This window comes from Malaclemys terrapin, chromosome 5, assembly GCF_027887155.1.
Source record: "Malaclemys terrapin pileata isolate rMalTer1 chromosome 5, rMalTer1.hap1, whole genome shotgun sequence".
Lineage (NCBI taxonomy): Eukaryota > Metazoa > Chordata > Testudines > Emydidae > Malaclemys > Malaclemys terrapin.
Window position 1 is genome coordinate 20,204,752 of NC_071509.1, and position 16,650 is coordinate 20,221,401.

Consider the following 16,650-nt stretch of genomic DNA (forward strand, 5'->3'; position numbering starts at 1 on the left):
CTGAGCTCTCTTTCTCCCACACCCAACCCCACTGCTGAGCTCCAATCACCTTCACCTGGACCCCCCTGAGAGTCCCATTACTGTTGCACCCAGAATTCCCCAACAAGCCCCTGTGCATCCAGATCTCCCCGCCGCCCCCGACCTGGATCCCCCACTGAGCCGCTCTCACCCAGATTGCCCCACACACAACCCTCTCAACCCACACAAAACCCCTCCACACTTGGATCCTGCCTTGCTGAGCCTGCCTGCCCACACATGGTGCATTTGTCACAAAGGGGCAGGGCCCCAGGGTGTTTCTGGGGCAGACTCGGTCCTTACGCTGTGTCAGAGTTGGTTGCAGCCTCACTACTGAGTCCATGTCCCTGGGGGAGCTGCACAGTGATCTCCCATCTCTGTGCCGTCAGTGGCTTGTGCTCCCCAATGTCTTGCTGGAGCCTCCACATTTATTTGTCAAATAAAATTTGCAGAATTTTAAAATATTGTGTGCAGATTTTTTATTTATTTTGGCACAGAATGCCCCAGGAGTAATGCATGTATAAATGACAATTACCCAGTTAGTGTTCTCCAAATTCTGCAAGCTAGATTGTTGCAAGCACGTTGGTTGTAGTTGGGATTATCTATCTTTTGGGTTTGGTTTTTTATGTTCTATATATATTGAGATTATACTACTGAATAACTTATGTCGTAATTGTGCTCTAGAAGCTAAGTTTTAACAAGAAAAAAGAAAAATTAAAGGCATGCCAACTTAATCATGCTACTAAACATTTTGTTACAAATAACATTAATATAACTAATGGAAAGAGGGAAATTGTCTTTTATTCCTGTTTTGTACCTTTGATAGCACTTCCTGTGTACTCAGTTTCACTGTTCCCCTCTTGTTGGGGAGTGCCTCTGTGTCCAAGGCTGTCAGTACCGCCTACTGGCGGATGTCCAGGGCCGCTTTGCCCAGCTGCTACAGTTCATGGGAGTGTTGCCCAGAGTCAAGGGCCACTCTGCCGAGTGGCTACAGTCCCAGGGGGGCATGGGTAGGAAACCCAAGTCTACCCTACTCCACTGGGTTCCGACCCAGGGCCTTTCAAAGCAGTAGGACATATTCATGGCCTAGACCTATTACCCTTACTCTCACTCTGTGGGTCACTTCTTACCTGTTTCCTGTACCTCCGTTGGTGTCACAGTTCAGTCTTCCTGCCTTCCTCCCAGGTTCATCTCTGGAGCTCCTTCTCCTGGCGACAGAGTCGTTGCCCTCTGCTCCCACAGTCCATGGGTTTCCAGAAGCTTGGCTAGATAGACTCAGTCCCAGCAGCTTCTCATCAGGAGGCTGCTGAACCCAACTGCTCTCCTCCTCAGTCAGCCCAGACTGAGCTGAGCTGCTCCCTTTTGAATGCTCCCGCCAAGCAGAGGCGAGGGGGTGTGGCTTCCTGTGTCTAGAGCAGCTCCTTAACCCTGGCCTCACCAGTGCAGGATTGTGTCAAGGTGTATTACCTCCTCATGTGAATCTTTCTCACAACAGAGAAGGATTTTCAAATTGATAAATCTGATTGTAAAACTAGAAAAACTAGTGAGCGGGGACTGGGCTGGGCTTTTCATACTGCAGAGGGAATGCAGAGCTTTCTCCCCCCTTCTTTTTTAGGCAAGCAACCAGCTGAATGCCAAAAACTTAACCTAGCTACCACACCTTCATGGGTGTCAAGCTTCACTTGCTCCTATTCAGCTGTTAGAACCTCCAGATTTCCTGAGACAACTAATGCAGTTCTTCATTGAAAATACAAAAATCATCAATAAACTGGAAAAAAATACAATTTGTGACTTTGTCTAATTAAACTTAATGTCAAAATGGAGATCACCCGCACCCCTCTACTGTTTGAATTGGACTAGGGGAAGGACAATGCTGAATAATTTGTCTATGGTCATTGGGCCTTGTAAGTGTCACTAATGGCCTATAACAGTAGAGTTTAACATTATCAACGTGCTGTGCAACCACTAATCTTTGCAGCATCTCTTGTGGGTTAGGCATTGAGCCACTTCTTTTTTGACTGGTAGGAGGGAGAAGAGTTAGTAGAAATCTTCTTCTTCAAGGCCATCCAGTGAGTAGGCATTGGTCAGAAATTCTTAGTTCTGTTGATGTGCAGGAATAATAGACTCTAGCTCATACTGTAAGTTTGTGGCCTCTGTTGTGCTAGCAGGAGTAAAGGCATATTCTGTTCACTTAAGTGAGCAGGTCTGACACAATTACATGCTCCTCTTAAGTAAGAGGTGTTGTATTTAGTTAACTACTTATCATACTAATCTCACTTAATGTTACATAGTGGAGTGGGGGAAACAAGAAAGGATAAAGAAGTGGGAAAAGAGGACAGGATGATGAAAATAAAGTGAAGACCTATCTGAAATCTTAGAGGGTGGGCAATGCCCAAACAAAGAGAAGGGAATGGGGATAAATCTCCTTCCTCTCCCCCAGTAAAAACCCACTGAAAAGAATTGACATTTGAAAGTTCCCATCTCACCCTCCCCCCCAATGCACTTTGCTTCTCTCACGAAAGACCAGGAGTGGTTGGATCATTACAAAACCTAAATCTAATTTCCCCCTACTGTTACTCACACCTTCTTGTCAACTATTTGAAATGGGCCACTCTCATTACCACCACAAAAATTATTTTTCCTCTCTTGGTATCCTACTGTTAATTGAATTGTCTCAGTAGACTAACCTCACACTTGGTAAGGCAACTCCCATCTTTTCATGTATTTACACCTGCTTCTGTATTTTCCACTCCATGCATCTGATGATGTGGGTTCTAGCCCATGAAAGCTTATGCCCAAATAAATTTGTTAGTCTCTAAGGTGCCACAAGGACTCCTCGTTGTTTTTGCTGATACAGACTAACACAGCTACCACTCTGAAACCTGTCACCATGCAAGGCACTGAGTTTAGCCTTATGAAGTGGAAATCCATCAACTTCATGAAAAAACTCGTGCAGATACAGACATCATCTTCCTTTCCAAATGCAAACAAATGGACATCATACCAAAAGGACTGAAGGTAAAAAATCCCTAGAAACTCTTAAAAAAACCAACCTTCCACACAAACTCCCTCGTGGCTGGGCTTTACAAAAAACTAGACAAGCCATTTACAACATACACTTTGCTTCTCTACAGAGGAAAAAGGATTCTAAACTCTACATGCCACAAGGGGCCACAACAGTTGTTCCCTTAACTCACCCAACAATATTGTTAATCTATCCAGCTATACTCTTGGCCTGGCAGAAGTCTGTTCTATCTGGGGGCCTCTCCTTCTTCCCCACCACTCCCACAAACATGATACAGTTCTGCAGTGATCTAGAATCCTACTTTAGACATCTCCAACTCAAGGAATATTTCCAACACCCCTGAACTGCACACTAACCCACAGAGAGCTTTCTACCAACCCTACAAGAAGAAGAATTCTGCATGGACTCCTCCTGATGGTCGAAACAACAGACTGGACTTCTATGTAGAGTGCTTCCGCGGCGTGCACAGGCTGAAATTGTGGAAAAGCAGCATCATTTGCCACATAATCTCAGCTGTGCAGAATATAATGCCATCCACAGCCTCAGAAACAACTCTGATATAATCAAAAAGGCTGACAAAGGAAGTGCTGTAGTCGTCATGAATAGGTCAGAATATGAACGAGAGGCTGCTAGACAACTCTCTGACACTATGTTCCAGAGGCCATTACCCTTTGACCCTGCTGAGGAGTACCAAAAAAACTACACCATTTGCTCAAGAAACTCCCTAAAGAAGAACAGGAACAAATCTACACTGACACCCCGGTCGGGGCTCTAGGGGTGTATTCTATCTGCTATCTAAAATCCATAAATCTGGGAATCCTGGACACCCCATCATCTCAGGCATTGGCACCCTGACAGCAGGATTATCTGGCTATGTAGACTCTCTTCTCAGGCCCTACGCAACCAGCACTCCAACCTGTCTTCGAGACACCACTGATTTCCTGTGGAAACTACAATCCTTTGATCTTCCAGAAAACACCATCCTAGCCACTGTGGATGTAGAAGCTCTCTACACGAACATTCCACACAAAGATGGACTATAAGCCGTCAGGAATAGCATCCACGATACTATCACGGCACACCTGGTGGCTGAACTTCGTGACCCACCCACCACTATTTCAGATTTGGGGACAATTTATACCTTCAAGTCAGCAGGACTGCTATTGGTACCCGCATGGCCCCCACAGTATGCCAACATTTTTATGGCTAACTTAGAACAACGCTTCCTCAGCTCTCATCCCCTAATGCCCGCCCCTACTCTACTTGCGCTACATTGATGACTTACCTACATGCCTCCAGCTTTCATCCAGACCACATCACACGATCCAGTGTCTACAGCCACGCTCTAAGATACAACTGCATTTTCTCCGATCCCTCAGACAGAGACAAACCCCTACAGTATCTCTATCAAGCATTGTTAAAACTACAATACCCACCTGGTGAAGTGAAGAAACAGATTGACAGCACCAGAAAGGTACCCAGAAGTCACCTACTACAAGACCAGCCGAACCAGGAAAGTAACAAAACATCACTAGCCATCACCTACAGCCCCCAACTAAAACATCTCCAGCGCATCATCAAGGATCTACAACCTATTCTGAAGGACGATCTCTCTCTCTCTCTCACCAGCAACTCCACACGACACACCACCACCAACCCAGGAACCAAACCCTGCAACAAAGCCTGGTGCCAACTCTGTCCGCATATCTGTTCATAGGACCTAACCACATCAGCCACACCATCAGGGGTTTGTTCACCTGCACATCTACCAGTGTGATATGTGCCGGCAATGCCCCTCTGCCATGTACATTGGCGAAACCGTGCAGTCTTTACGCAAAAGAATAAATGGACACACATCTGACATCAGGAATTATAACATTCAAAAACCAGTAGGAGAACGCTTCAGTCTTCTTGGTCACTCAATAACAGACCTACAAGTGGCAATTCTTCAACAAAAAAACTTCAAAAACAGACTTCAACGTGAAACTGCAGAACTGGAATTAATTTGCAAACTGGACCCCATCAAATTAGCCTGAATAAAGACTGGGAGTGGTTGGGTCATTACAAAACCTAAACCTAATATCCCCCATCCCTGTACTGTTACTCCCACCGTCTTGTCAACTGTTTGAAATAGGCCACTCTCATTACCACTACCAAAGTTATTTTTCCTCCCTTGGAATCCTACTGTTAATTGAATTGTCTCGTTAGACTGACCTCACACTTGGTAAGGCAACTCCCATGTTTTCATGTATTTATACCTGCTCCTATATTTCCACTTCACACATCTGATTAAGTGGGTTCTAGCTCACGAAAACTTATGCCTAAATAAATTTTAGTCTAAGGTGTCACAAGGACTCCTCGTTGTTCTTGTGCTTAGATAATTTCATAACCAGGCCATCCTCTTTCTTGAGTGATGTCATTGACTTACAGTTGTCCTATTTTCACTTTATTCTGTTTTAGTGACGTATAGTGTCATTTGTGGCTTATCAAGCAATGCTTAGTTCAGGGTCTTCGGTGTGTATGGAGAGGAGAGCGGAAAATTAGTCTTTCTAAAAGAGAACTTCTGGTTAAACTTGGGACTATGGCCTTAATGCAGGTGTTACTGAATGAAATTCTATGGCCTGTGTTATGCAGATCAACCTAGATGATCCAAGTGGTTCCTTCTGGCGTTAAAATATTTTATCTAATTTCAAAATGTTTTTCTGAGGAAGAATCTTGTTTAGCTAATATGTGAAAACCTATTTTTCTAAGCTATATTATGCAGAACCTCCAAAAGGTGAAACTCTTGTAAATTGACATGATAAAAATACAAAACCCAGAACAGTTAATGAAAGGCCTACATGAACCTGAAAACTTGAAAAAACAGGCAATCAGATTTTTGGTCCTTATATCCATTTTACTGGGTGACTTCCTCTATATTTGGTGTTTGAATTGAATTTGCAATAGATCCATTCAATTCCTACTCATACGGCAGTACTTTGAAATGGCCACATTATTAACTTTTGTATCTGGAGAATTTTAACACAAGGGGAAAAAATGTCTCTTCCAAGTCCTCTGGAAAAAGGCTTATAGTGCTATAATATAGGCTCAATTGTGGTGGTAGCAAGTGCCAGTCTCTCTAAGATGCTGTAGAAAATAAAAAATACTTAGCTGTTATAATCAGTATATTCTCGTTGCTTTCTAGGTTTCATTAAATGGTACCCAGTTTACAGACAGTTCTGTTGGATCAGAGTTCACAGGTGTTTCTCAGGTAGGTACAGTCAAGTTTGGTTGGTCAATAGTCATTGAATGATTTATTTATGGAAGAAGTACTGAAGTGCAAAAAAGAAGTGGAGACCTCATTACAGCATTTAAGCCAAAAATATAGGTTTTAGGGCTTGACTCTATTCACTGAAGTCCGTGGTAGCCCTGGTCTAAACTAAAAAGTTATACCGACCAAGCTCTCGTTGTAGACAGTGCTGTGTTGAAGGGAGGTTTCTCCCTTCCACATAGCTATCCCCTGTTGGGGAGATGGAGTACCTACATCAATGGGAGAAGCTCTCCCGTCTGCATAGGTAGCGACTTCACTAAGCACTACAGTGGTGCAGCTGCACTGGTGCAGCACTGTAAGTATAGACTAGCCCATAAAGTTTCCACTGATTTCATTGATGCTGAATCAAATAGTAAAGTATTATAAACCCTAATAGAATTTTTCTTTTCATGAAACCAATGTGTAAAAATTCCTGCAAGATTAATATCCCAAATAGCAATGTGCTTATGAAACTGACTAAATGGTTTTGTTGTGCAAGCTAACAAAGTACTTTTCACCATTCATGCTGTCATTTTTGCAAACTAGATTTTAAAACAGTTATTGAGCTAATAATCTTTGAGGTGGAAACATGCATAGGGAAAACTTTAAATGATTATCTCAACTAGCATCATGTTAATTTTGTTCTGAAGACCAAAAAAAAATTGTTCTTGGAAACAAACTTAAATAGATTAATAAATATTCCATTTAAGTAATGCAGATGTTTCTATTCTTCCAAATTTGTTAACAAATAAAATTATAAGTAAACTTCTACAGACATCAGATACTCTTCCACATTGAACGCTATGGCAGATTTTGAAATTGGATTAGCAAAGTGCAGATTTTTTTCCCCACAAGTGTACATTTTTTACCTAGAAAATGTGACTTGTGAAATGCACATATGTTTGGATCTAGATTCAAGTTCGTGTAATTGAAAAAGAGCTCAGCTGTTATTGTGGATGCTTTCACATACAAGTATGCATGTGCTTTCCACCTTTGGGCTGAAAGCATGAGAGATTTCAGCCTCATGTTTCTGAGAAAGTTGCAAAGATATGAAAGTATGGGTTTAGAATTGACTGACTGCTTCAAGGTATGTTTGAGACTAGTTGCAATTTTACTGTGGCAGAGGTAACACGAAGTTGGCATCTCGGATTGCCAATAATCAAGATAAATGTTAATTTTGTTAAAATACAAAATAATTTAGAAACTACTGCTGCGTATAAGTCACCCCACCTCTCTTTCTGAATATCAAGTGATGTTTCTCATTTTATGAACCAAACATTTGTAATTCAACTTTTAAAACAGCTGAAAATGCAGATTCATTTGGGAGATTCTGATTTTGTAAACAAAGGGAATCTTCTCGATGGCCAGCCTTTGAAATTATTGTTCCTTCTGTTTGTTGTGGTGGTTCTCCTTTAAATAATACTGACTAGTTTTATTTTTGCTTGTACTACAATGCAGCAATCTAGACTGAATCTACAAATCCTTCTATAGGAAGGCTGGAGGCCAGCTTCCCTGACCTTCACCTGTTTAAAAGGTTGAAGGTCAGGATGTGTTGATACAAATCTCAAACAATACTTAAAAGGTCTTTACTCTTCTGTCTTCCTTTTTGGAAGCAAGAAACCCTGCTGCTGCTGCTGTCCATAAGGCTCTACTGGTAAATAGCTCTACACAGATCCTTATGGCAGCAGCAGCAGGGAGGCAGCCTGACTTCTGAAAAATATAAACTTTAACAAGAAGAACTGCAGGGCCAAGAAGATGAGCAGCTAGGCCACCTGCTGCAAGCTTTTCAGACTGGTTTCAAATATCAGCAAGACCCAACTGTTGCGTGCTGAGGTGGCTCCAGGAACAGTGCTCCTAGGAAGAGTGGCTGACTAACTTTGCTGCTCTTGAAATCTGTTGTTTGACTGGGCAGAGCTAATGAAGGGACAAGCCCAGCCCATAAGGAGACACAAAGGGGGCCCCTTCACTCTCAAAAGTCCCTCCAATGGAAGTTTGCATGAGGAAAAAAGAACACAATGCTTTTTTCCTTTTCACCTAATGCAAATTACTGTGGAAGGAAATGGTGAGGTGTTTGCAGCTTGCAGGTAAGATCAGGAGGAGGCAGGTGACCTTGCAGTCAGTCAGTTTCACAGGTAGTGGGGGGGGAAAAAAGCTGGCTAAACACCTTAGGACAGTGGTGGGAAATCTGTGTGGCCCGCAGGGTGCATGCAGCCCATTGGGGTAATCTGATTGCGGGCTGTGAGACATTTTGCTGACGTTGACCATTTGCAGGCGCCTTCCCCCCTGTCCCCCCCCAGTGGCCGCGGTTCGCCATTCCCGGCCAATGGGAGCTGTGGGAAGCGGCGGTCAGCATGTCCCTGCAGCCTGCTGCTTCCCACAGCTCCCGTTGCCCGAGAATGGCGAACCGCGGCCACTGGGAGCTGTGGAGGGCCGCACCTGCAGATGGTCAACATCAGCAAAATGTCTTGTGGCCCGCAATCAGATTACCCTGATGGGCTGCATTCAGGCTGCAGGTTGCCCACCACTGATTTAGGACCTTCCACTTTCTGGAGAAAGTTTGGAGTAGGTGGAGAGGATCGATGGTACAACGTGACTAAATGAAATCACTGTGTTCTTATGAAGGCCTGGGCTTGTTAATTCTTCCCCCACAGCCACCTTCTGGCTGTAGGAAGCTTTGGATGCTAATCTCAGGTCTGTAAATCTTCTGTTCCTGGCATTTGGACTGCCTGATGCTGCAGTGAGGAAAATACAGGCAGATTCTCTTCAGATGTCAGCATTAGGGGATGGAGGTTGTTGCTGCAGTGAGGAGGAGAGTAGGGTTAGTGGGACACAAATAAGATTGGTCTACATCTTGATATGATCCTCCTTGTTGTGCCAAAGTGAGTGTCAGAGATTCAGCCATACTCTAACCTGGCGAACTTTCAATATGTTTCCAAAACAGTACTGGCTATTTGTTAATGCTGAAGTGTTGTATTTGGCTATGTGTTTTTTTAAAAAAAAAAAATACAAACACCAAATGGCATTGAGAATCCCTAGTGCTTCCATGCTTTGAAGAAAGGCTTTGAAATTTGGTAGGGGTTGGCCTTTGTCAGAGATGTGCCCTTTGCTCTTCCCTGGAAACACCACCCAAATCTCATTCAGTTACAAGCTTTTGAAAAATTTGAAATTGCACAAGCTCAGTAATAACTTGTTATAGTTTGGCTGCTAAATTCTTTGAAGATTCCATCTGCACCGACCCAGGGCTGCAGGGGATGAGCAGGACTATCCCTGTAGTTGTTGCTCTCAGCTGCTGCAGTGCCAGAAATTAGAACTGAAAGCAGGGAATGTCTCTCTCTCCAATAGTATGGGTGCCAGAGAGAGTAGGTTTAGCCAAGCAGGTTGCGGGGAGATGGAGGCTGGAAGCCGTGGTGCTTGGGACTGATTATGGAGACTGGGAGGCAGGCAGAAACCAGCTGCTAGAGGGAGACTAAGATCAGACAGATTGCCCAGCAAGACCCTATCTCTCCCCCCCCCCCCCCCCCCCCGGCTAAGAGGCTGGGACTGGCAAAGGGGTTGGGCAAAAAGTGGGGGAAGAGAAAAAGAGACTGGGAGCTTAGGATGTGGGTGGTGCAGGGAAATGGGAACAAGTGGAGGGGGGGAAAGGCAGTTGGATGCAGAGACTGGGACTGGGTGCTGGGGAGAATGGATGACTGAGAGTCAGTGGGGTAGGGAAGGAAGACTAGCATTGAGTCAATGGGCAGAAGAAATCAGGCTTGTGGGGAAACAGAGGCAGAAGGGTCTGTGACCCCTAGAGAACACTCCCTTCCATAATCATGACTGGAACTCAAGATTTCTGAGTGTCCCTATTCCTCCACTGTCATGAGTTCTCAGTGTGATGCTGTGGCCAAAAGGGCTAATGTGATCCTTGGATGCATAAACAGGAATCTTGAGGGGGAGTAGAGAGGTTATGTATTTTACCTCTGTATTTGGCATTGGGGTGCCTGCTGCTAAAATACTGTCTCCAGTTCTGGTGTCCACAGTCCAAAAAAGGATGTTGACAAATTGGAGAGGATTCAGAGAAGAACCATGAGAATGATTAAAAGATTAAAAATCATGCCTTATAGTGACAGACTCTAGGAATTCAATCTATTTAGTTTTATAGAGAGCAAGTTAAGGAATGACTTAATCACAGTCTGAGTATCTAGATGGGGAACAAATACTTAATACTAGGGTCTTCAGTCTAGCAGAGTCCGGTATAACAAGATCTAATGGCTGGAAGTTTAAGATGAACAAATTCAAAATTGAAATTAGGCACAAATTTTGAACAGTGAGGGTAATTAATCAGTAGAACAAATTACCTGGGTCCTAGTGGATTCTCCGTCACTGATTTTTAGATCAAGATTGGATGTTTTTCTAAAAGATATGCTCTAGGAATTTATTTTAGGAAAGTTCTATGGCCTGTGTTGTACAGAAGGTCAGATTAGATTATCACAGTGGCCCCTTCTGGTCTTGGAATCTATGACCAGATAGATAAGAGAATTGACACTTGACTCTATAGACTACAGCTCAATTGATTGGGCCTTTCTGATACTGACCCATTATATACATCATTTTTGGATAGTGCACAGTAGGCATTTTATTGCTGGGAACTTGTTCCTTTTTACATCCGCTGTCCAGAGGAAGGTCTGGAGGAGAAAGGGATAGCTTTAAGATGCTAAGCTGACTTCATTCCAAAGCAGTTGGGGGCCCTCTTGTAAGCCACCTCAGATTTGTAAAAGCTAAATCCAGTCTTTATAGCCAAGTTAGTTAAAAGTGTTTGGGCCACAGACTGCTGCTGAAAGAGCAGCTGGGCCTGTAGCAGACAGAAGGGAATGAAGTCTACGGAGCCATTATATTTTCCTAATTTCTTTCTCTTTAAAACTAAAAACAACAATAAACATTGAAAATAACGAAAGGCGTTCAATTGTTCCCTACTATTTTAACTTCTACTTTGAATAATTTAATAGTGGAAAGCTATAGTGCATACCTCCAAAAGGAAATTTTTATTTAAATGAAATGTGTAATTATGGAGCCTTATTCATAATAGCAATAAGACCTTCCAGGATCTATGTTAATAGGATATTCAGCGTTGGGGTTTCAGTGCACCCAAAGCATGCATCAAGTATTAACACAGACTTTGTTGTTCCTACTGAATACTTTGTAGAATAAGAAATATAAAGATGACTTTTTTTGTCTGTTAAGCATGGAAATAACCAGTTGTGTCTATTTAAATGTTTGTTTGTAGACTCCATTTACTTTTGGCTTGGGTCAAAGGGCACCATATACAACAGGCGAGCATTGTCTTCTTTGTAGAAGTGAACGGAAAGACACCTTGCTTTCAGAGAGCGGGATTAAAAATTCTAGCAAAACAGCACTTTCTACATCTCCAAAAGCAAATAGTATGCTGCATCTTCCACTGTGGGTGTGTCCAGATTGTCGACGAACAGTCGAGAAGGAGGAGAGGCATGCCACGCTAGAGCAATCTCTTGTGGTAAGTTTCAGTGTATGAGTTGACTAAATTGAGATGACACCATGATGGGCTAGACGCTTGCTTTTTTTTTTTTTTTTTTTTTTTTTTTTTTTTTTTTTTAATCCATGTAATGTATTCATTTGCTGGGGAGTTTTGTTCTAGAAATGAAACTGAATGTGTCACCTGGCTTACTAGCTTTGAAAATGAGTCTCTTAAGAATCTTTTGGGCCATAAGATAGAATTCAGTTTTGGATCCTCTTATGTGATTTTTGTTAAACCCTTTCAGCTTTTCTTCTCCTACTCTTTGCCTTTTCCCTCTCTTTTCACTCAATTTTATTCTTTTTACCTTCTTCCATTCCTTCTTGTATGATCCTCCCCCCAACTCTTACCTTGTTTTGTCCATTTATGCACGATCTTTGACTTTATTTTTCCACCCATCTGTTCTTCAGGCTTGTCCTTTCAGTCTTCCTCTCAGGTTACTATTCTTTCATTGCTACTTTTTCTTCAGGTCTCTGGTTTTATCCATTCTGCTCTCTTTAGAGAGGCTATTAAACATATGTCTCTTTGCATGGTATGCAGCCAACGAACATTTGTGCCATCTGCAGCCCACAAATTCGGTATACTAATTTGAGACTCACGTTTTAATTCTTAAATTTTAACAACCTTTAAATTGAATCTTCCTTTTTAAATGGTAGCTCATGTACACCAAATACAGGAACAATGCATATATGCCATGGAGAAATATACTGGGACAGAGGTTTTCAATTTGTGGTCCACGGATCCCCGATGGTCCACAGACTATCTAAGATTTCCAAAATGGGTCTGCACCTCCATTTGACATTCTTTTTAAGGATCTGTAAATGAAGAGGATGAAAACCACTGTATTACGATATAAGAAGTTGAATGAAGGAGCCAGAAAAACCCCAACTAAGTGATTTAGTGTCCTGAGCAAAATTCTGCTAGCTCATAGAATAGAATTTTTATTAAAGTCCCATATTTTAGATTAGGATGGAATTCTGTAACACTTCCAACTAGCTTGATATTGAAGGACCAAGGGGCATCTATTGATAAATCAACAAGCCAGTTTTAGAACAGTGATCTGTTTTATACAAAAGGAATCTAACTCCGCTATAATTTGAGTTTTAAGTTAAAGAGCTAGACCTAAGCATATTTTACCCATATTAACCATAAACAATGTTTGATGTACTTGTCATTAAATGTTGGCTAATGAAATGAGAATTACGGTAGACAGGCCATCTTCAGAGAGGAGGTCGCTTAATTCTAGGCCTCTCCTAAAAGTTGCAGAAAACTGTGGGCTCAAAGGACTGTCTTGGCCAAGTCACAAGGTCTAGGCATTTTTTTTTTAATTCAGCCTGAAAAGAATGAGGGAGAATAAACAGTGAACTGAACACCAAATTTTGAAGAATGATAGCAAAGAAATTGAACTCAATTGTATCAAACTATAGGTAAGTCAGGTGAAATAAAAATATATAAGCCCCTAGATTTAGCAACCATTACACTTGTCACGCTGTTTGCAGTGGCTCATGATTGAGTGCCAACCTCAGGGTAGAATGTCCAAAAAGCTAGGCAGAAACCTCAAACTGGTTGAATTTTCTATAATTAGATGTTACTGAATTGGTGACAAGTGTGTGAACTCCTAAAGCACTTCAACAGTTTTACCATGGAGTCACACACAGTCCCCTTGGGCATTCCAGTCCATCTTGCAAACCAGGCAAACTGGACTATGTGATAAATGGTCACGTTACACCAAAAATCCCAACAATATTCAGCTTACTTCCAGTCCCAAAGGACCAGTCACTTACCCCAAGACAATGCCTGTAGCCAATAATGTAATAAAGTAACTAACTAAAGCTTTATTAACAAAAAAAGGAAATAGGAGTTATCTACAAGGTTAGACCAGGGAAAAACCACACAGTGAAAATTACAGACACGGGCATAAATATACTGGCACCTGAAGAGAAGGGAGTTACCTTACAAGTGGAGAACCAGTGTTGACAAGGCCAATTCAGTCAGGGTGGATGTGGTCCGCTCCCAGTAATTGATGAGGAGATGTCAATACCAAGAGAGGGAAAATTGCTTTTGTAGTGAGCCAGCCACTCCCAGTCTCTATTCAAGCCCAAATTAATGATGCTAAGTTTGCAAATAAATTGTAGCTCAACAGTTTCTCTTTGACGACTGTTTCTGAAGGTTTTTTTGTTGAAGGATGGCTACTTTTAAATCAGTTATTGAATGTCCAGGGAGATGGAAGTGTTCTTCTACTGGCTTTTGTATGTTACCATTCCTGATGTCTGATTTGTGTCCATTCATTCTTTTACGTAGAGACCATCCGCGTTGGCCAATGTACATGGCAAGGGGCATTGCTAGCACATTATGGCATATATCCCATTAGTAGATATGCAGGTGAATGAGCCCCTGATGGTGTGGCTGATTGGGTTGGGTCCTGTGATGGTGTCGCTAGAGTAGATATGGGGACAGAGTAGGCAACGGGACTTGTTACAGGGATTGGTTCCTGGGTTAGTGTTTCTGTGGTGTGGTGTGTATTGAGTATTTGCTTCAGGTTGGGGGGCTGTCTGTAAGCAAGGACTGGCCTGCCTCCCAAGGTTTGTGGGAGCGAGGGATCGTTTTCCAGGATAGGTTGTAGCTCATTGATGATTTTCTGGAGAGGTTTTAACTGGGGGCTGTACATGATGGCCAATGGTGTTCTGTTGTTTTCCTTGTTGGGCCTGTCCTGTAGGAGGTGACTTCTGGGTACCTATCTCGCTCTGTCAGTCTGTTTCATCACTTCCCCAGGTGGGTATTGTAATGTCATCAATGTAGTGCAAGTAGAGGAGGAGTGCTAGGGGACGATACAAACTAACATGGCTACCCCTCTGATACTTGACACGCAAATGAGTTAGTCTTAGATATAAAAGGTAATATAAGCTTCCATAATAAACAGCTCAATACTTCCTTTAGGGCTGACCCATGCCAAGCAGCATGGAGATCTCTTGCTTATGTTTAGGAATCTTTGCTCCTTAGAGTCTAGACAGCATGAAGAGACCAGTTTCTCCTTGTCAGGATTTTTATGCCCCCTCACCTCAGAATCCAATCTGATGGGATGAGTTCGTGTATAGGTCCCCCTTTCTTGGAGTGAGTCAGGAATACAATCACCAAAGTCTCTGTCCACTGATGCTACACAATGCCTCATTTGCCTTCAGTGGGGCATTTTGTGTGCAGGGCGAATACTTTACCTTAGTTCTTCTTTTCCTGGTGAGTTACATAATTACTGAAATTTACAATGCAAACACTCAATATAACTTTATACCATGGGATACAGATATTATGGGATTAATATATGCAGCATTCTAAATACAAACACATTCTTGTAACACTAATATCTATTTTAACTATACTAACCCCACACATAAGCCAGACTGGTTTCCAACTATGCGTTTATCAGTGTTCAGTGAGGCTCTGGGCCTTTGTGCCTGCCAGCATCACAGTGTTTTTAAAAATGCATTTTAAAGGTATCTGATTAAAGAAGTGTCTTTCAGTTGTCTGAATTTAACTTCAATTGATAACTCCATTGAGTTTATCATCAAACAAATTGTAAAAGGTGGCTAACAGTTCCAGACTTAGATATGATATCAGTCCGCATGGGCTCAAATGTAGATGACCTCTTACAGCAGCTCCATGGTCACAAGGCTACTAACTGTTATTACCAAGCACCTGAAAACAGCATCTTTTCAGCAGCACTGTCTGTAGAGTAATGTCTAGTTATTGGAAACCGCAAGATTTTATGTGTTTAGCTAGGATAGGTTATCAAACTATAGAAAATGAGCTACAAGCTGTCAAATCCAAACTATAGACTAAATAGGTTGCATGATTAATTCCAAAACAGAAATTTAATTATAATATATCTAGCACTTTATATAAGAACGGCTATACTGGGTCAGACCAAAGGTCCATTTAGCCCAGTATACTGTCTTCCAACAGTGGCCAATGCCAGGTGCCCCAGAGGAAATGAACAGAACAGGTAATTGAGTGATCCATTCCGTTGCCTATTCCCAGCTTATGGCAAACAGGCTAGGGACACTGTCCCTGCCCATCCTGGCTAATAGGCATTGATGGACCTATCCTCCATGAATTTATCTAGTTCTTTTTTGAACCCTGTTATAGTCTTGGCCTTCACAACATCCTCTGGCAAGGAGTTCCAAAGGTTCACTGAGTTCTGTGAAAAAATACTTCCTTTTGTTTGTTTTAAACCTGCTGCCTATTAATTTCATTTGGTGGCCCCTAGTCTTTGTGTAATGAGAAGGAGTAAATAACACTTTCATATTTACTTTTTCCACACCAGTCATGATTTTATAGACCTCTATCATATTCCCCCTTAGTCGTCTCTTTTTTCCAAGCTGAAAAGTCCCAGTCTTATTAATCTCTCCTCGTATGGCAGCCATTCCATACCCCTAATTTTTGTTGCCCTTTTCTGAACCTTTTCCAATTCCAATATATCTTTTTTGAGAAGGGGCGACCACATCTGCACACAGTATTCAAGATGTGGGCGTACTATGGATTTATATAGAGGCAATATGATATTTTCTGTCTTATCTGTCCCTTTCTTAATGATTCCCAACACTCTCTCCGCTTTTTTGACTGCTGCTGCACATTGAGTGGATGTTTTCAGAGAACTGTCCACAATGACTCCAAGATCTTTCTTGAGTGGTCACAGATAATTTAGACCCCATCATTTCATATGTATAGTTGGGACTATGTTTTCCAATGTGCATTACTTTGCATTTACAGCTTATTATAAAATATTATTTATATTAGTGA

General features: G+C 42.1%; 1 protein-coding gene across 1 annotated transcript in view; it reads left to right on the top strand.

Annotated features, from left to right (window-relative positions):
* The window catches only part of FAM193A (family with sequence similarity 193 member A), a 98,113-nt gene that overhangs the window by 31,341 nt on the left and 50,122 nt on the right, over positions 1-16,650 (top strand). The window contains exons 2-3 of the mRNA XM_054030622.1: positions 6,225-6,290; positions 11,593-11,838. Coding sequence (XP_053886597.1) covers positions 6,225-6,290; positions 11,593-11,838 — 312 coding nt within the window. The remainder of the gene's footprint in view (positions 1-6,224; positions 6,291-11,592; positions 11,839-16,650) is intronic.